This window comes from Ammospiza caudacuta, chromosome 3 (genome assembly GCF_027887145.1).
Source record: "Ammospiza caudacuta isolate bAmmCau1 chromosome 3, bAmmCau1.pri, whole genome shotgun sequence".
NCBI classification, from domain to species: domain Eukaryota; kingdom Metazoa; phylum Chordata; class Aves; order Passeriformes; family Passerellidae; genus Ammospiza; species Ammospiza caudacuta.
The window spans coordinates 106973600-106994423 of record NC_080595.1 but is presented as its reverse complement, the minus strand read 5'-3'; the positions used below and the strand labels follow the sequence as shown (position 1 = coordinate 106994423).

Below are 20824 nucleotides of genomic sequence, written 5' to 3'. Positions count from 1 at the left end.
ATCCAAGTGAGTTTCCAATGCCTCCAGAGAGGGATACTGCTTGTCCTCCCTAGGTAGACTCCTACAGGGCTCTGCCACTTTCACTGTAAAGTTCTTCCTCTTGTTGAGGTGGAACGTCTTGTGTTTTGGTTTATGGTCACTGCTCCTTGTTCTGTTGCTGGACACCACTGAAAGGAGTCCCGCAATACCACATATTAAGTATTAGAAAAAGTCACAGAGATTGACAATGATTTTTATTCTTTTTTTTTCTCTTTTTTTTTTTTTTTTTGTAAAATTCTCTATTCTGGAAATATATAATGAAGAGCTTTTTTATCTTACTCCTGTTCTCAGCTCTAGAGAAAGACTGCAGATGTTCAATGATCCCATATACAAGACACGTGTAAATGTGAAAGGCTCCAAAGAAATACCCGACCACAACAAAAATGAAGCCTACCAGATCCTGGAAAAAGGTGCAGCAAAAAAATCTATTGCAGCCACTTACATGAATGCATATTCCAGCTGATCCTGTTTTTTCTCTACCATTTGTATGAAAGTAACTCAAGCAGATGAACAAGAGCTTGTTCGAACTGGCAATATAGACTTGCATGAGGTAAAAACACTTCAGTTGATAAAAGAGTTTATGAAGCTGGAAATACCAAGTGATCTATCCTGAACCATGAAAGAGTTATTGCTGCTCTTGTGGAAGAAGACACAGAAGACATCCTAAGAGGATCCTTCAAGACTCTAAGAGAACAAAAAGGACTTCAGTAATCGCCGAGTTTCTCCCACATCTATGAATCCCAAGGGAAAACAGAGTACAGTGGAGTATGCTCACAGAGCAAAGAACGTGATGAAACCTTCAGTTAACCAGCAGCTGCCAAAAGGAGCTGTTATTGAGGAAGATACTGAGGAGATTAAGCACCTGAAAGGAGACCTCTGCTGCACGAGAGTAAAATGGAATCTATTTTCATTCATGTAGCCCTTAAAAGGAAAGCTGAAAGTTTGGGAAGAACAAGTTATAGAGGATATTGAGATAATGAGCACCATGGAAAAAGTAGTAAAAACAATCACTAAACCATTCTCAATTAATAAAAGCAATGAAACAATGAAAACAGATCTGCAACTCAAGGAGAAATAACTGAAATTAAGCACTGACAGATCTGCAAGATACCAAGATTCCTCTAGCTCAGAAAGAATATATGGTTTCACTTCTGAATACAAAAAAACTTCACAGCACAGTGAGCCATTTGGTCAGTACTGTTAAGATAAATCATATTTTGCTTACAAAACTGTATCATAAGAGAGCTGTTGATAGCAGTGCTATCCTCCAAATGGATTTGCAGGAGAAATTAATGTTCTGGTCAATAAAGTACAACACTCAGTGAGAACTATCTGAAGCTACAACAGATGTTGACATCTTACACATAATTTATAGGTGTCCTCCTATCTGTCAGTTGTTCAGCAGATAATGTATTTGCACTAGTTGTATCAGGGTCTTTTAGCTCTGTTAAAAATTGCTGACCACTGAACTTTGTCAAGTGTCTGAAAATGTGTAACAAAATAGGACTGTGCTATTTGCTAGAAAAGCTGAGCCATTCAGTCAAGTTGACTGAGAAGCAAATATCTGGATCAGCAGGAGCATTAAATATCTTGACAGCAATGGTAGAAATTGTCCTGGAACTAAACTGTTTGTTTCAGAATAACATAAGAAAATTTTCTGGTTGATGAGATCGAGGACCATAAAAACAATATCTTCTTAGGAGATCTTTGTCTCACTCTGAAAAATTACAGAAACAGCCTGTGGTTTTTTTTTTTTTTCTCAGATGCCAAGTACTATGGGAATTTAGGAGTCGTGAAAATGGAAAAGTGTGTATATACAAAGAATGCAAATGAATTAGTGTTCTCACTTCAAAGCCAGCTCAACCTGTTGGCACAGGAGATGCAGAAGTCTAGCTTGTATACTGCCAAAAAAAGCAAGTTTGATGACTGCCATCACTGTTGGGCAAGAAAATGTTTATCTGCAAACTACTGACCTAGCCAATAGTAAAACTTCTGCTTCAAAACAAATTTATTGCATCTCTGGATAATTTCTTTCAAAAGCTCAAGGACTTAAATGGTAGTTTATGGCCATATGTTTCATGGACATGAAAGAAGATGCTGGTAGAATCCATAGTCTGTTCTCAGCAACTTCTTAGCAATCTAAAAATGCATTTCAGGATACTGGTAAATGGAGGGAATTTAAAACTGCTCAGAGAGTCAGCTTTATGGATCAGTAACAGTCCTTCTTCAGCAACAAGAAACAGCAGCTTCACTGTTTGCAGTAGAGAACAGAAGGTTTATGATTGAGATCCGTAGTTTTTATCTGATATTTTGTTCTGCATTAAGATTTCAGTAGATGCAGTTTGGAACTACTGCACTGTGAGAATATATCCTACAATACATTTTATTATATGCATATCAAGAATACAAATAGTTGTGTTCAAAGATCCTTGACATACTTCTGGAACTAAAACAAACTAATTGCCAATTTTAAAAGCATTGGAATTCACCCATGAGAGCTGCAAACCAATGGCCTATACTGACCTTAAAAAAGGAGAGAGTATGTCATGGTGCTCCCAGCTAGGTCCAGGGTCCACATCCCTGCTCTCATTTAGAGGCCTGTCTAAATAACTCTTAAAAAAAGGTCTTCTTATCAATTTCCAGTTTGTGCTCACTAAAAGCCAGTCAGTAAGTAAGAACTTATTCAATGAATGGAATTGTCCTATGGCAATTGAAAGCTGGGAGCTAGACAGCAAGCAATGCTGTGTAACGGGGAGATGCAATGGATTTATTTATTATATACAACTTCTCTCAAGAACAACAGTGAGTTATGATTTGCAGCATTTACTATTAAAGAGACAGAAAAATTATCATTAAATAAAGGCTTATAAAGCTCTTTTACTCTTTCTCTCTAAAAGCTTATATTGCCACAAATATGCTCTCTTATATACTTTTTAGAAGACTGACTTCAGAGATTGGCATCAGTGTAATTTTTTTATCACTGCAACATATGGCAGTCTTCCCTGCTGCCAAAACATGGCCATGTTTCAGCCTCAGGGTACAGCTGGCTTGAACATAAAGCTGAGACTGCTTTCAAACATAAATACAGAATTTTGTGTTACCCCTTTGTACACTATGAAGAAAAGTAAATATAAAATTTCTGTTGCTGGAACATCTATGAACACTGCAGTGCCTTGGGATTCCAGCCACCCTAGGAAGTATTTTTTCCTCTAGTTTTTGGATAACATCTAAAATGATTAACAGTCATTGTGTCACCATCATGTATCACTCAGCTATCTGTACTGAAAACTTCTGCAGCTCAGATTCCAGTATGGGTTCACAAGATTCTCATCTTATGGTGATTTATGATGAGTTCCCCACATAGCCACAAGTTACAGCAATCTCTGATCACGTGCAATCAATGTTTGTGTAAACCTTCTCTTCAGAGGTTTTTTACAACTCATCTGTACTTAACCCATTTCCTCTTACAGTGCTCTTCCTGAGTGGCAAAGCTGAATGGAAACCTGCAGTATAGGTGGTGGATGTTATCTCAACGTTCTGAAAATTAGCCAGATAAACACAGGCATTTCATGGTTACATCTGAACATATACCCAGCACCACTATTTTGATTAAAAACAGAAAAACACCAAACACTACATTATGTTCTGTGCAGTTCTCTCAGCTGAGTATTTTCTAGGTTACATGTCAGTACCACAAACATTAAATGTCAGTGTCACAAATATATATTTCTAAAAAAATCAAACAGAATAAAAATCCAACATTAAAAAAGGAAGGAAACAGAGTATCTGCAATCCCACCCTCAATCCTCATTGCAACTGGAGCTAGAAGAAAACCCCTAAGTGCCTTGGGTTTTCTGCTTGTTGGTGGAGCTGACAAACACAAACTACACGAGAGCATCTGCATGAAAGAAGTCTGGTAAAAGAAAATTAAAAACAGGTAAGGGCAAAAGAAAAAAGAGGTAAGGCAGTAACTATTCCCCTATGAGTAGAAGCTATATAAATAGTAGTGTTAGCTGTAACATTGAAGTTGTCTAGGTTACTGCTTTGACCTGGTTCTTTCATTTGGAACGGATTTAGTCACATGAGGTGACATCCCCTACAGGAGGAAAGAAACTTCCTGACAGGTAGCAGGGTGTGTAAGGTCCTGCTTGAACCTTGCAATGCTTCTTCTACTACATATGTTTTTCTGAATACAGCCCTGGATGCAGCCCTTAATATTTACAGAAAGGGAAAAGGAAGTGGAGGTTAGACAAGAAACTAAAACAACAGTTCTCTAAGCAACTTGTGTGATACTTTTGGTAGGTAAATTGCTGGCCACTGAATGTTAATAATTTTCTTATTCCTCCATCTCCCTTTCCCACATCCCCCTACTCCCAAAGAACAGTTGAACATGGCTCAGCCTGAGGCTGCTTTAAACAAAATCATTCTCAACTTCTAAACTGTTGAAATCAAAATAGTCTGGCACATTGGAAGTGATACTCCACAGATTTTATTTCTGTGAAGTAGGAGGTGTGTTTCTAACATCAAGGAAACATTTTTACTGCCAGTACTTTGAAAATGTAGCTGCTCCATTCAGCATTTGGCTGCTGCAAGAACATCAGGCTGGAGGCTCTGATGTGTGAAAACCTCTATGATCAGATGAAAGGGATCATGACATGGCTGCAAAGGAAGAGTATGGATAGAACCTGGGGTCAGGAAGAGGGAGAAAGACCGTGCACTCCTGCAGTGCTTTTTACACTGTGATGAGCTTGTATGTGTAGCACTTGATGGAGCCTGTTGCAAGCCTTGGCACTGCCACTCTGCTAACAAAAGCGTAGGCCTTTGTCTAGAGCACTCTGCATGTCTTTCTTTTCAAAACCAGTGAGTTTTTCTTTTCCTTTTTTAATGTTGGACTTCTGCTTGTATAACAGTGCCTTTAGATTACTCTTCCTTCAGCCTTTTCTTACATTCAGGTTCTTTCTGCAATGGAAAGTAGCATGGGGATACCGAAGATCTAGAAGAATGACTGAATGTTTGCTTCACTTTTAATTCTAGGACAATTAGACAACCAGGCCTCCTCCTCATAAGAGGGAGGAATGCAGGTGTTAGAAATCTGCAGGGAGAGGGAGAGCTCATAAAAGTAATTTATTGAGCTTAGTCTGTCTGCAGAACAAAAGGATTTTCTATCATCCCTTCCACAACTACAGCTGTCAGAGCTGACCTCGCTATGCTAACTATGCACAGCAGCAACTCCTTCCTCATGCAATTAAAAAAACTAAGTGTTTAATCATAAAACTGTCCCAGTTTCTGACTTCTGAAGATGAAAAGAATAAGAAGAGCCAGTAGGTACACATTAGAAACACAGTGAGCATGTGTAATCTTCCTCTACCTGGGACTATTCACTTTCCAGGCACCATCCTGAGAATAGTTGAGTCCATATCTGATCAAGGACCTCCAGTATTTGCCCACGCAAAAGCACCTGCAGAAATCAGTTATCTTAGGCTGTTACTCACAGCTCTTACAGTTTGAAGTTTATTACCTTCTAGGTTGTTTCAGCAAATGTTACCAGCCTTTTATCCTTCTCAGTATGTATTCTAACAGTTTTCTGTGGTTTTTAGGGCATTATTGAAGATTCTGTACAGCTTTGTGTTGTCAGAGCATGAATTCATAGACGGTGGCAGGAAGGGCTAGGTAGATATCCAAAATAATGATATTCTGGAGATAGCAGCAATACGAGGTCACAGCTTACTGAGCTCCTCAGTGTCTCAACAAAGACCCCTGCACCTCTGTCAGGATTTGTGCACTAGAAACAGAAGATATTCTAGTGAACACATTCACAGAATAGATGAGTCCATGCACAGTGGTACTTGGGTAATATGAACACCTTAGTTCTGAAAGCCTGTTATTTTCATGTGTATGACTGGTGCTGTTAAATCAGTGGAGGAAGAACCTTCTTAGTCATACTGGTGGCAGAATAGTGACTATACATATTCAAACCAAAGATTCACCTAACACAGTGTAACTGAACCCTCAAAGTCTGACATTCCAATCCTTAACTCCTTAGTTAAGGAACAGGAGAAATCTGGAATACTTTCCTGAAAGAAATCTTGAGGAAGACATATGTGCTATGCTTCTTACTCACCTTAAACAAGAGGTATCTGAAAAAAATAATGGAATGAAAGAAAGTAGAGGTTTTCTGCACAGTCAGTAGGTTGAGCTGGCTTACCATGCAGGCAGAGGAGCCCTTCTTACCAAGGAGGCTGAGGGGCGAAGATTCTCCTTTAGAGACAATGCACTGTTAGACTGCAGACTTAAATTGCTTCTGGTAAACACACAAAAAAGATGCTTGAAAGTAATTTCAGGATGATGGATTCCACTCTGGGAAGCAGGCATTGTCTGCTCAAATAGACAGAAAATCATAATGGTGCAGGAGACACTAAAAGACAGATTGCAACTAACTTTCATGAGACGCACCTCTGATTTATGAAAAGTCTAAATCTTATTTAAGATTACTAGGAATGATAGCCTACTTCCAACTACAGTCAAATATCATTTCGTTGGGGTTTTTAAAATTTATTTTATCCAAAACAACTGAAGTCACTGCCCAAATAATTCACAGGAATGAGAGGCATGGAGTGGAAGTTGAATAATCTGGTCTGAAATCAGGATGGTTGGGTTTGTCTGGGGAGTCACTCTGTACATCTGAGATAAAGATACAAAAAGCAGCATGGAGGGAGACAGGTTATGGAGTCATTAAATGAAAAATTTGGGTTGTGACAGCAAGGGTTATAGATTACAACAGCCCCTCCTGTCCACAGAAGCAACAATAGCATACAATTGTGTGTCTGTGTACATGTGTGTGCGAATGTTGCCTCGCAGGCCTGACACTGAACATGGAAACTGGCTCCTGTTTCCTGCTGTGCCCACACATAAAAGGGGTTTATGTATGCAGTCTGGAAGGAGCAGAACTCAAATGAGCAAGATGCCTTCAAAAGAGTCATTGAAGCCATCTTCTGTTTTGCCCAGCAGGAAAAACCTGCAAAATCAAAAACACCAAATAAAATTTTATCATTAAACCAAATATTGTTTCCATTTAAGCCCCAATCTACAGGGGCAGTTAAGAAAACATATGTATGGTCACCTCTGGCAAACACACTAAATACATTAATAAAATGCTAAATTGCAAAAAGTATCAAAATTTAAACCTTTCAGATTTCCTCTATTATGAGGAAACAGGAACACATTTTCTGAATTTTTCATAATTTTTCATATTAGCTCTTATACATTTGCTGACTATACTTTAGCCTTTTACTCTCTATTTTCAATTTATACACTACAAAAAAAAAAAACCACCCCACACTTTATTTATTTCTCAGAAAGACAAAACATCTGAAAAAATATTTAGTTTTAGCAAAAAGCGTAACTGTTCTTTTAAAAATATTGCAGTGTTACTTTCCACTCCATTTTCCACTCCACTCCAACTGCCTGAAATACAGGTGAACCACTAGAAAGAACAAAAGGCAGTGGCTGAAATAATCCATCCATTAAAAAGAGAAGAATGTATCTTGCTTTGCTACTGAGAGCTGCAACAGCTTGTGGAGATCACTGGTATATGCATTTCAGCACTTGAAAAGAGAGAGAGAACAGGTTCTGAAATCAATGCTGTTCTGCCTCCCATGTGAAGAGTCTGTAGTTCTGCTTCTTGACCCCGTGTCCAAAAAAGAGTGTAGTCCATCCACAAGGGTGTCATGAAAAATTGAAATCACCTCATTGTTGTAGCAATTAACCACTACAAGATGACCCACATTTTCCAAGCAGATTAAAGTATTAAACAAGAACAAAGAACTTAGCATGTTTCCTCTGATGTCTGAACAAAAACTGAAAGACTACAGGAGCAGCTTGCAGAAATCTAAAAATTTCAATTGTTCCTGGGGTGAGAGGTGAATTTCCTCATGCTGCAAAGAGAGATGCCCTGCAGGGATCATTTCTACATTCTGACAGGAGATTTGACACCAGGATGGAACTGGCCCATGTCACAATCCATTGATGAGAGTCTGGCAGTGCTTCTGACAGGAAAAGCTTTGCTGCCATAATTCAGACAGGCCATCAACAGACATTTCTTCTGGAGTAACCCACTGTGCTGAATTATTTAAGGTCTCTGTCATGCACAGGCTGAGACCTGCTACTTGTAGGTACAGCAAGGAACCTCATCCCCCAGCAGCTCTTATATGCCGACACCTAATCCCACAGAAAGTTACAAAAATCGCTCTGAGCACCCAACTTCTACCAATTTTGTGCATGTGAAATTTATCATGTTATCACTCATCATATATCCTGTAGAGAATTCCTTAATTTAGATTAGAAAAACCTGAGACATTCTGACAAACTGTTATCAACTGAAGAGATCGTGACCATTTTCAGCATTTTCTAGCCCAAAAAAATACAATAGTACCTACAGAGTTCCTGAATTAATGCTTGAGGACACTAGTTTTGTATTTTATTATGTATATAGCACAGTGTGGTAGCTTCTTCATGATCCCAAAGACATCTTACATAAAGAAAGAACTCTGCCTTCAAGGAGTCTCAGTAAGTCTACATTAAAATGCTGGAGCTTTGAAGCTTAATCCTGTCCTTATTATAGAATCTAAAAATGAACTTTTAGTATATAGAGGTAGTACTTTAAATATTTGGGGACCTCTTTAATGGTCTATTTTAGTAGCCCCCAGAGCAACCTGACACTTGCATTCTCTTAACCACTGTATCTCTCTATATAATTAGTAAATGTAACTGTTTAAAATACATCTGTGTCCCACATGCTGCCCCTAGATTTTTGATGCTGTGGGAAGAAGAGGCACACAAAAGGGCTCTCTAATTTCAGTAATTATTTCCACTTGAACTCTAATACTGGTAGTCATGTGTTGGTATCATTGAAACCTTTTCTTGTCCTGTAATGCATTTTCTACCAGCACAATTTGGATATGTAATCACTCGGGTAAATGGGGATACACACAAATGAAAATGCTCAGAAGAGATGCAGGAAGAATGTAATTAATTTTCTGTAATATTGTACATAGAGTATTAGGGAATAATGCAAAATTAACTAAAACAGTGCAGCATTATTTGTCTTAACTATATCCTTCTCTGTGACACACATTTATGGGTACTACTGCATTAGGTGTAGACCAAATCCTTTGTAGTGGATATTATTCCTGTTACAACACTGGTACAATAATCCATACTGCTATAGTCCAAAATCAAATAAAATGTAATATTTTATGGTAAATAAAGTAGATAATAAAAGTAGATAATAAATCTATTTTCCCCAATCATCAATATTGAATCATGTTATTTAAAACTGTGTCTCTAATAAGGGCCTCCGCAGGGTATTTCACAGTAAGGGGTAAAAGAAACAAAACCCATGTAGTAGACAGAACATAATTATGAAAAATCTTCCCTTGCAGATTTCTTTTCCGACACTCACTGAATTACACTCCAAATTCTAAGAATTTTTGGTTCATTTCAAATGAAGATTTTTGTCTAGAGCTTTGGATTCTTTCCCAATATTTTCATTCTTATTTATCCTGTATAAATGTTATTGAAGTCAATAGGATTTTATCTGTTTTATATGTTTTAAGATCAGCTTCTAAACTTAGAGTTTAGAATAAAGTAATTTCAACAAGAAATTTAAGGAAAAATTGTGCTTAAATCAGCCAGACTTTAACATTGTAACTCTACTGGAGACTGCACATCTCAGAATACTCATTTGTTTCTTGGACTAAATGTTAAATTAATTTAATGTATTTCTCCAGTCTTATGGTAATGCAATTTTGCACATTCATCTTTACTTCAAGGCCTTTAATTAAAGGTTGTAGGTAGTAATCCTATGGTCACATTTTCTTTGCTCTGCAGTCTGGTATCTTCCCCTGATAGAATCCTCTTCCAGAATTAGTGAAGATATATTTGCTTTTTAGAAATTAGAGGACTTGAAATGGCTTGTGGAAGCTGCCAAGAAAGAAATGTAATCTCAGTATGGTATTCCTTGAATATCTGCAAAGAATCCTTTGCATGTGTCAGGCAGATTTTTAGCTACTGCATCTAAAAAATCACAGGTATAGGACATGGACTCAAATGCTACTTACCCAGCATAACACTGATTAAGCCACTGAGCTATTAAACCACACTGTAACTTCTCCAGCTTCTTAAGATCTATATATAAGCCTTCTTTAGGACTGAGATATATATAAAATGGTTTTAGTAGTGTTCACTGAGGTCATTTTGGCTTTCCTGTTCTACACACAATTTGGCTCCCCACAGGTAAATAAACTACTTGAGTTTTTCATGTAATTCACACCTGCCAATACCCAATTTGTAAATTGCAGATGGATGCAATTAAAGTGTAAAATTACTAAATAAAACTGGTTCTGCAACTACTTATAAAAGCATGAAAAATCTACTTGATACATCAAGTCACAGACAATACAACTAAATTATAAAGTTATGTATACAAAAATGCAGAACCCTGTATAAATATGTATGTATAATCACAAATTAAAACCATATAGAGAGACTAGAAATATCCTTTGGGCATGGAAAAATATTACATTGTTGTAGAAGAGCATCTTGCCAGCACACTTAGGTTATACATTTGCTATTTTTTATGTGTTATATTTCATAAAATAAACTCCAGCAGATAGCTAATATTCTGAATCCATTCACCATCTCTCTTCTTAGTAAATGTAACTGTTTAAAATACATTTATGTCCCACATGCTAGGACTATCAGAGAGCTACTGCAGTGGCAGTGAAATAAAATCATGGCTATTGTTACTGCCTCAAGTCAGTACAAAGATGTTGTTTGTCTTGGGTGCTGTTGGAGCACAGCAAAGCCAGCCCAAGATGAGGCAGCCACCACTCCATTCCATCCAGGCTCTTCCTGATTCACCTCCTCCTCCTCACTGGAGCTGGTACAGTTGTTTCTGTCACTGCTGCAGGGAAACAATCTGGGAGCAAAGTGCAAACTCACAAACCAACAAACCAACCAACCAACCAGGCAGCAATACCAGTTCACAGTATTCACACTACTCCTTTCATAGCCCTTTTTTTGTTGTTGTTGTTGTTATTCCAGTGTGATTGATACAGCTTAGAAAAATTATTAAATCAGACCATCTGTGTGATGCTGTTTGCTCTGGAGGTGTTCCTACAACCTCATGCTGGCAAGAGGGATGAACTCAAGCCAGGGTTACAAGAAACAACAGGGATGTCAGCTGTCTCAACTACTATCGCAGCTGAGAAGAGAACAGGGGGTACTGAACCCTGTGAATAAAAATGAAGGAAAAAGGCATGTGTAACTGATGAAATTCATTTATTCCAGCACCAGGCTGCCTCATTCCCAAATATGCTGGCTCTTACTGTGCATTTCCAAGTCAAAATAACCTGCTAATTGAGAAACAAAAATCAGACAGGAAAAAGATGGAAGATGATGTCAGGTATATCAAGCCACAGTCCATCAGGAGAATTTAAATGCAATGTCTTTGGAATTAGTATTATCTGACAAGGAGCTAGTGATCTGTCTGGGCTGGTGTGTGAGTCTGGAACACTGAGCTTGCTGCACTTGCCATAAACTTCATCCACATAAGGGCTTGATAAAAACTCCTTTAAATAAAGCACTGCAGCCACCTAGCCTTGAAAATATGCAAGTGTTCAGGAACACTCTGATCACAGACTGGAATTAAGCAAAACCTTCAGTGTAGATCCTTCTGTAGATACTTCAGAAGCCAGTAAAAGATGGATCAGTTGAAACCAGTAACAGAGAAATAATCTGAATTAGGTAACAGAACAACCAAAAAATCACTGAAAGGTGAAAGTGATCCATCAGTAAATCCATCTCTCTTGAGTTCATCTTTACAAAGTGCAGGACAGTCATTTTTACTTGGCTCATAATCAATTCTTGCTAATGCTGTGTTCTCTGGTTCTGCCTAACACTGATGAGATAAGGAACAAAAGGATCAATGCTTTCATTGTGTTTACTGGTAAACCAGTAATCAGGACAGAGGACTCAATTCCCTGAATCCTAATGATACATGAATTTGCTCAAGTATCCATTTAGACTGACATCAATTATGAACAAACAACAACAGAAAGACAAGAATAGGAAAACAGTTTCAGAGGTAGAAAATGTGGACAGCATCAAACACAAACCTGTGCTGCTGTATGAGGGCATTCCTCACTTCCCTCTGTGGTCAACTGCTGTGCCATTCCCACACCTCAAATCACAAAGCAAACCTCACCTGCCTCCTCTCCAAAATTCTCCAGCTGGGCACCTTTTACCAAAAAAGACTGTTATTTCACTGAGATTACCTGCCCATCTGGACTCATATTCTGATTCCTGATCTTCTGAGTAATAAAGACAGCAAAGAAATTTTAGTAGTACCACGCAGTAACACAAGTTAGCAACAGACATTCCTTTTCTCCCTTCTCTAAAGGGAATTTTCAATAGGTCAATCAGACTTTTGATGCTAGTTAAATACAAAAGTTAATTTTTAATTTTTCACTCAGCTACAGAACTAGCTGAGAAAAAAAAATACACACAACATATAATGAAAACTGAGATGGAAAACAAAAAAAGATTAAAAGAACAAATGTACTTCTTACTTCCCAGGTACCCAGTAGCTTCAGAAATTTCTCTCTTAAAAGGTATGGAAGGATTACAAGGAGATCTAGTGTGGAAGCCTACAGCATGCATATATCATGAGAGTTACAGTATTTTTCTCTGATGTGTTTGGTGCTGTCCAGTGTTGAGAACAGGCTGCTATGAAAACCTGTTGAGAACAGGTGTGTATGAATCCAGCTGGATAGTCTCTGTTCTTCTCATGGGCTATTTTGTTATTTTTGAATTCTCTGGAAAAATTCAGACTCCTCGTTCAAGAAAAATGCATCCCATTTGAAACTCTATCTAAGCTGAGTACACATACATTCATTTTTTAATCATCTCACTTGCAGATGTTCTATATGGAAAAAAAATCCAACCTCTTGATTACTGACATTTAATATCAACATGGTCAAACTGGTAAAATACTAAATTGGTAAAATATCAAATTGTATTAAAAATATTGTTTTCAATTTCAGTTATTCTGCTTGCTACAGTCTAAGAAAGATTCTTCAGAATAAAAACCTTGGACTTTTGATACATATTTATACATGAAAAGAACAGCCTTGTGCCATCCTCAGTTGTAGGAAGTGACAGGCAGAGCATGACATCACTTTTATTTTTAACTGACTGCTTTCTGGTGAATTTGTTTTGCTGTCAGTACATATTACAGCAGTGTTAATCACATTCAGGCTTTACGAAGACAGAAGCTCTGTGCTGAGTTTGATTCCACAAGCTGGGAGTTCTCAGCTTTTGAAGGAGAAACTTTATTTCAAATTTGCCACAATAGCTGATCTGCATATGGATCAGAAGAATTTGTAAGAATACAAATCTAAAGTACCTATGAAAGGTCTATAACCACCAAATGCATCCATGTGGATTTCTCCATTATAGCCACACCACACAGACTCACCACTTACAAAAGCATCAAATCCCGGACTCAGGAACACAGGTAAGTGTGTTCCTGAGTAATTGACTATAGATATTGAATTAAACTTACCTACAGATATTTAATTAAACTTATCACCAGTCTGACTTCAGCACATTTTAACAGCTTCCTATTATCACTGTATCACCGGTCTCCTTAATTCACTTGCATGCGATGTCTAAAATAAGACAGGGTCAGTAAGCTTATTACCAGAGAACAAAAACATGTTTCTATTCTCCTACAGACTGTGAGAGTCTGTAAAATAAACACGTGGAGAAACTGCATCTTCCTGATTCCCAAAGAGAGCAGAAATCCAGCACACACCATGTTTACGCTGCCTTGTCTCCACTGCCTTTCAAAATCCATTTGGCTTCTCTCTAAGGAAAACACAGCCATTCATTAATCCAGCATTAAAGCACACTGTAGCCTTGACAACTATCATATCATAATTATTATTACTAAATTATGTTACTAGTAGGACTAGTAGGAGACCAAGTTCTGAAACCCCAGGTTCCCAGGTTTAAACAAAAAAAAAAAAAAAAAAAAAGGCACAAGAAGTCTGGTCTTTTCTCTGTCCTTCATTAACACTCCCACCCCAGGTGACTTTATTACTTGATTCAGGTAACTAGTACCATGAACTAGCTACTGGCCCAGAAGGCACTAAGACTCTGCAAACAGCACACACAATTTAAAGCCATAAGGGAATTACTTATTGGCTAATTCACACAGCAGCTGGAATGAACGAGTCATTAATCTCTGTTGGCCAGACACCTTATCAGTCGTGGCTGAATAAAGTCAGGCTTTAATGCTTTTTGCATCGGGCCAGTAGCTCTTACTCCTCCTGCCTTCCTTTCTCCGAGGATTCTGTATCTTTTCACACTTGAATCTATAAACTGCTGACTTCATCCCAACAATTTTGATTCTGTTGACAAATTTACCTTTCATGGCTTAAGGCCTTCTCAGTATTTTCTCACAAGTAGTTTTCGCGATTTTTGCGAAGTCAGAAGAAAGGTTATTTGGCTGAGCTGAAAAGAGGGTCTGTGCCCTGAATGCATTGCGTAGCCTACAAATTCTCAGCAGTACTGGGGAATTGCCCCTCGCCGCTTATTTTTCGACCCACCGATAAATAAGCAGCCCCAGTCGCGACATGACGTGTCCGGGGGCTCAGCAGGCGCCCGGCCGCCACGGCTGAGAAGGAAACTCCGGGGCAGCCCGCGGCTCTGGGAGCATTCCGGGAGGGACCTCCCGGCCCGGGGCTCCCCTCACGGACGCCTCTAGAAAAGCCACGGCAGCACCGTCCGAGGCAGCGCCAAGGGCAAGGAGAGAGCGCCGCCGGGGCGCCGCGAAGCGCAAAGCGAACCGCGCTGTGTTCTCGCTCACTCGTTTATTTGTTCTTTTATTTGTTTGTTTGTTTGCCCGCGCTGCTCGGTTCATTTCCTTCCGGTGCATCTCCGGCACGGCACGCCGCCACTCCCCGGCGTGCCCCGTGCGCAGGCGCGGCCGGCGGCGGCGATGGGCGGGCGGGTGACCCGCGTGTTCCGGAATTTCAATGTGGAGAACCGAGCCAGCCGCGAGATCAGCAAGGAGAAGCCCACGCCCGCGCCGCGGCACCGCACGGCCCGGCTGGACGCCATGGCCGGTGAGTGAGCGCCGGCCTCGCCCGCCCGCCGGCTCCCGGTGCGGGACCGGTGACATTGAGAGCGGCGCGGGGCGCGCGGGGCATGCCGGGAGCCGCGGCGGCAGTGGCCGTGGGGCGGCTGTGGGGGACCGGGGCGGTCGCAGCGGGCAGCGGCGTGAGGGAGGCTGGTGGAGCTGGCCTGGTGGGCTGGGAGACGGGGGCGGCTGCTGGGACGGCTGCGGGGGGCGGGGCGGTCGGTGGAGGTGGCTGGTGGGGACAGGACCTGGGGACAGTTGATGGCGCGGGTGGTTCCGGGGACAGCTGCTGGAGGCGGTGGGGTCGGTGGTGGCAGGGATGGTGGCACGGAGCGGTGGCTGAGCAGCACCGAGCGTGTGGGCACTGTGTCCCGCCGTGCTGTGACGGGTGACAGGCCCAGCCCCAATTGTGAAGCCGTGTCGCTGAGGTCAGGGCTGTGGGAGAGGAATGACACCTTTCCCAGAGGGCAGGTGCATTTGCGGGAGCCGTGCCGCTGGGGAAGAACTAGAGGAAACGATTTGAGTCAGATCAATCTTTTCTTTCTTTTTTTTTTTTTTCTCCTCCCTTCCCTTCTTCTTCTCACTGCCTTTAGATAGCCCAGAGATAAAAGAAGTTTTCAGAAAGGACGATAGGTTCCTCACCTTGCTCAAAGACGTTTATGTCGAGTCCAGAGACCCACCGGTGCGGGTGAGTGCAGCTTTGTAGTCTTCAAACGCAGCAAAAGCCTGTGTCAAGAAAAATGCTCTTTGTGCATAAAAGTTACCTTTTTTTCAGTAGATAAAAGTGGTATTTTTATTACTCTTCTATACATCAATAGCACTGAGTGTGTCTGACTCCAGGTTTTGAATGTGTGACAAATCGTAATTATGCAAGTTCGAAATGCTAACACAGTCTTCCTTTTTAACGTTGTGTTGTTCTTATATTGTTTTTCACCTAAATTCCTATTTCTGCTTCCTATGAGGCAGGATCCTTCTTGAGGCTTTTGCAAAGATAAAGTAGTTTGCCAGAGGTCATTTGTGGAGTTGTTGGAAAAGACTGGGGCTGCTGGGGGAGCAGGGATGTGGTAGAGGACAAATATGATTACTCTTTAACTCAATTAAATGTTATACAATGCAGAGACTTTTTTTATCCAGCTCATGGAAGTGCCTTAGGTTTTTTCTACATAATCTTGTGGGTTGTATGGTCATCATTTCCTTATTGCCACTGGCTGCAATCTTTTACTTGACAGGCTAAGCATACTCCTTTGTAAAATGCAGACTGGGGTTCAGTGTCCTCTTTTCTATCATATTGTGCTGTGGCTTGTGTGTTTTACCTGTTTCATTATAGGACCACTTTATTCCAGCTGCTTTATTCAGCAATAAAAATTTTATAGTCAGCTAGCAAAATCCCTAAGTCTCTCTAATTTGCCATTTATATGGTATTCAAGTCTAAAAATATTTAAAATTCAAATAGATTTCTGTAGTTTCTACCTGAAATTTTCAAGAAATCTCTATCCTTAATTTCCACCACAGAGGTTAGGACTCTAATCTTGAAGTGCTGAAGGCCTAAATTCAGTATCTTTGAATATTCATGTATAAAGCTGCCAAGAGAGATTTGAGAAAAAGCCAAAGTGGAACAGATCTTTGCTTGATTCCATGCCTACTCTGAGTTTGCTGCCACAGACTTGCCCTTGTGCTGTGTCTGCTTGCAGCTGCTAGAGCACAACTGAAATGTAATTACAGAGACTTGTGGGCAAAGCAATAGAGAAGCTTTCTCCCATTCCTGATGTTGTCCTGATGACTTTGTGCATTGTGTACATGATGTGCACACACCTCTGTGTATGTTTGGGGTGTCTGCCTGTGGTAAGTGGAAAAGCACCAGCTTGGGAGCCCTCAAGTGGCAGAGTCCCAGAGACAGATGATCTAATTAAGAGTTGAAAAATCATTCATTATCCAAGCGCAGTTTTAGCAAAAAGCAGAAGACATGGAGAACAGGCCAGACATTCCTTGTGGCTGAGAAACAGACACACAGGTGCTGTAGGATCCACATCAGTTTTCTCAGCATCTGAGTTAATACTGAGTGTCTGTGTAATAATCAGTGGTTCTAGGCTCTGATTACTATATAACCACTTCTAAATTTAAGATAAGATTAATTGTGTCTTTTTTTTTTTTCAGTGTGATTCACTGATTAAATGTTAAAAAAGGAAATATGAGGAAGTGAAAGCTGTTTTGGAAATTACTTGGAAATATGAAGGGACACTAGAGAAGACGCTTTGTTGCAGTAATCATGGCAATTAAACTCCATATGATGCTGCAAAAGAGCAGGAAAGCTTGTTCTCTAGACAGAGCAAAAGAAGGGATTTATTTTAGTAGGAAAACCAAAATTTGAAAACAAAAGGAAGGGGAGAGAGACTACATGAAAAAGTTTTCCAGTGGTATCAGAAGGATACCAATTTGTTGTATGATTTTTTATCTCTTCCAATGAATCACTACCAAGTATTAGGGTATCTGGATTTACATTTGCCTACCACAATCTGTAGTTTGCCTTGTGTGAAGGGCTGCCAAGCCAAGACAACACTTAGAGTGCAGTGAATGGGAGCTTTTCAGCATTTGGCTGGGAGCTGATACTCTGTGTAGAATAGCTGTAGAAGAAGCTAGGCTGGCTAAGCTTTTTTTAAAAAAATGGGGAAAGCTAACAGGAAAAGCTAAACAGAAAAAATATTTAGGAAAGCAGCTTAGCTGCTATGGTATACATAGTAAACAGAACTGCTGTTGAGCTCTTTTTGTTTTCCTTCCCTCAATTAGGTAAAAGATGGAGGTGGTGAACATCTTCCAAGTAAACAGGAGGAAAAGAGACTTACAAAATTAGGCCACCTGGAAGGTCTAGATGTTAAAAAAGTTCCTAAAGGCAAAATATCCCTTGTGGAGGCTCTGACACTTCTTAATAATCATAAACTTCAACCTCAAGTATGGACTGCAGAGAAAATAGCAGCAGAGTACAGTCTGGAACTGAAGGAGGTCAACTCTCTTCTGGAATTCTTCATTCCTTTCGCTGTGCAGGAATTTCCTAAAGAAACCAAAAAAGCTATAACAAGCCATAAACCAAAACAGTTAACATAAAAATATTTGCCAAAACCTTTTGTGATCTCACTCGTGTCTTCATTTTACTCTCAAGTATATTCCATGTCTGAAAATTCAGTTGATAAGGTGTCATTCAGCAAGGCTACTTCCTTATGCCAGTGAATGTATTCAAGCAATTCCATTCTCCATTGGATGGCTTCATTGAAATGCAGCAACTACAGTTTGTAAACCAGAATATGACTAATTCATGGAATGACAGCATGTCACACAGTTCTGACTACCCCATTCAAATGTTATGAACTCAGTTAAAGCATTTTACTGTAAGAATTTTACTTTAAGAGATTGCCTTTCTCAGCAGAGACTTCTTGGCCTACAGCTAAAGAGGTGCTCTGTGGGTGTTGGCTCTGTAATTTCATGTTGCACTGCTCTTTCAAGGAGTTGCTGTCAAGGTGTGTGTATATAACAAATAGCTGTGTTTCTTTTGTGTAAGAATGGAATGGTATTTATACTTTGTAAAGAAGGTTAACCACAAGGAAAATTCAACTGTGTCAAACATAAAATAAAAAGAAAGTGAATAGCAAGAAGGCCTCTTTCTGGTGCTGGAACAGCAGTGGTTCATATGTAACTCCTCTTATACTCTATTCTCATTTAGCTTAAGTACCTGCACCCCTCCAGGTGCTGTTTGTCAGGGAATTTGTAGTGATGATCTTCTGGCATAAGTCTCTTGCAGCAGCCCATGGCATCTGCTGTATGAGGAACAATGCTTCATATTAATAGGTAGCAAGGACATACAACTGGATCTACTAATTGGACCCACTGGTAGGTCTTCTGTGAATGTTTGCCCTTCCTGTTACAACAGTCCTTTTTCCCTGTGGAAGCCTTGTCTGATCCAAGTGTGGGCTAGATCAGGTCATGTTTACTCACAGCATGCATCTATACAGATGCCACGAGGGTAACACACACCATGAGGCGGTGGTGGATTTTAACCCCAATACTGTGACTAGTCATGTCTGTAGGTAAGATGTTTTGCAGTGATGGTTAATCCTGTAGCAAAATGCGGTCAGATAAGCTGGGGAGATGGGGCAGCAGATAATCGGAATTGATATTTAAAAAAGCATTGTGGTTGCCTTCCTTTAAAAAACAAACCCAGAATCTTTAATTTTATGCCTGTCACCAAAGAAGGTGAATTTAAAGGGTGTAAGTCTGTGCCAGGCTTACAATGTAACTTTCAAGAACCTTTCTGCCAAGTCTTTGATTTGGAGTCTGGTAAACGTCTTAGCAAGAAGATGATCAACTTTGTTATTTCACAGCAAGATTCCTTCACCTTCTTTGAGTTGGAACTCAGTATCTCCAGTACAGTTTGCCACAGTGTATTTAAAGGTTATGTTTGATTCATTTCTGAAGTACATAACGCTGTACAATAGTGGGAGATGTCACTATGTGCATTGTATAAAAATTCAAAATTGTTAGTCTTAGGATGTGTGGCTTGTCATTTGTCCTCTAATACAATGGGATACAGAGCTGCACTCTGAAGGTAATACACCTGAGTTGTGTACCACATTAAGATTGCTTTGCACAAAATACTGTTTTATAAAATGTTATAACAGAAATACTTAATTGTTTGAGTACTGTTCATCCTAATGTAATATTTAAGGTAACACTCAGAAAACAGCTGTGGAATGCATTTGGTACAGATACTGTTGATATTGAAGATGCTGCAATTTCCTGTAAAATGAATTTTATTATGGATTGAAGTTGATTAAAAACACACTACAACCAGCACCAGACACCAGTTTAACCATGCCCTTTGACTACCTTGATATGTATTTTGGCATCTTTTGTGTGCCTTCATGAAAGTCTTGTGATGTGGCCCCACCATGACAGTGCTCTGTTTCACTTCATTGTACTCTACTGTGTTGCTTAGGCCCTCCAGGAGCAGGCTTGTGCTTTGGGATGTTTGCTGTCATCCCATCCAGTGCCCCAGCCTACCTTCAGGACAAAATCCTATCCACAACTGTGATGATTGCAAAGCTGTTCCCTGTTTTGTGGAGCCAGGATCTCTTCCTCAGAATATATTATCCACAGTGGGAAAGCAGATGTCCCACAGCAGAGTTGGTGTAGGGATCCCAGCTCCCTGCAGGCAGGTGAACTTGTGGCCCAGAAGGCCCCAGGAAAATTGGATGCAATGCAATTTGTCAGCAAGGATTCTTCTGCTGGTCACCTGCCCCACCTGCTGGGCAGTGTCAAACCAGTATTACCAATACCAAAGGGTATTGCCAACGGTACAGGATCATGTAAAAATTTGTACCATTATCTATCCAAATCATCTGAGGTCTGAATGTTTAGCTTTCACTGTATCTTACAACATGGAGCATGTCAGTTCCCCAAAGCTCACAAGAACCTGGAGCATGGATCTTTCCTTTACTCTGCTGGGAAACCCTGTCCCTGATCAAGCTCTCCAACACTACTATCTTGTACAATTCTGACCACAGCATGTGTGTGTGCCTACAGTGTTCCAGT

At 40.1% G+C, this 20824-nt stretch overlaps 1 protein-coding gene and 1 pseudogene across 1 annotated transcript; both read left to right on the top strand.

Annotated features, from left to right (window-relative positions):
- The first annotated feature begins 265 nt into the window (after positions 1 to 265).
- LOC131555479 (kinesin-like protein KIF11-A) lies at positions 266 to 2127 on the top strand (annotated as a pseudogene).
- A 12954-nt stretch (positions 2128 to 15081) lies between these two features.
- Positions 15082 to 20174, top strand: NDUFAF4 (NADH:ubiquinone oxidoreductase complex assembly factor 4). Its single transcript, XM_058802235.1, has 3 exons — positions 15082 to 15230; positions 15838 to 15932; positions 18029 to 20174. Exons 1-3 carry the CDS (start codon positions 15104 to 15106, stop codon positions 18341 to 18343), a joined length of 537 nt encoding a protein of 178 aa, XP_058658218.1. The 5' UTR covers positions 15082 to 15103; the 3' UTR covers positions 18344 to 20174.
- Positions 20175 to 20824: the final 650 nt, after the last annotated feature.

Bases quoted from the DNA above. Each gene is read 5' to 3' on its own strand.
- NDUFAF4 (XM_058802235.1), top strand. From the start codon at position 15,104: ATGGGCGGGCGGGTGACCCGCGTGTTCCGGAATTTCAATGTGGAGAAC. The intron at 15,231-15,837 runs GTGAGTGAGCGC...CACTGCCTTTAG, and splicing joins CCGGCTGGACGCCATGGCCG to ATAGCCCAGAGATAAAAGAA. The intron at 15,933-18,028 runs GTGAGTGCAGCT...TCCCTCAATTAG, and splicing joins CCAGAGACCCACCGGTGCGG to GTAAAAGATGGAGGTGGTGA.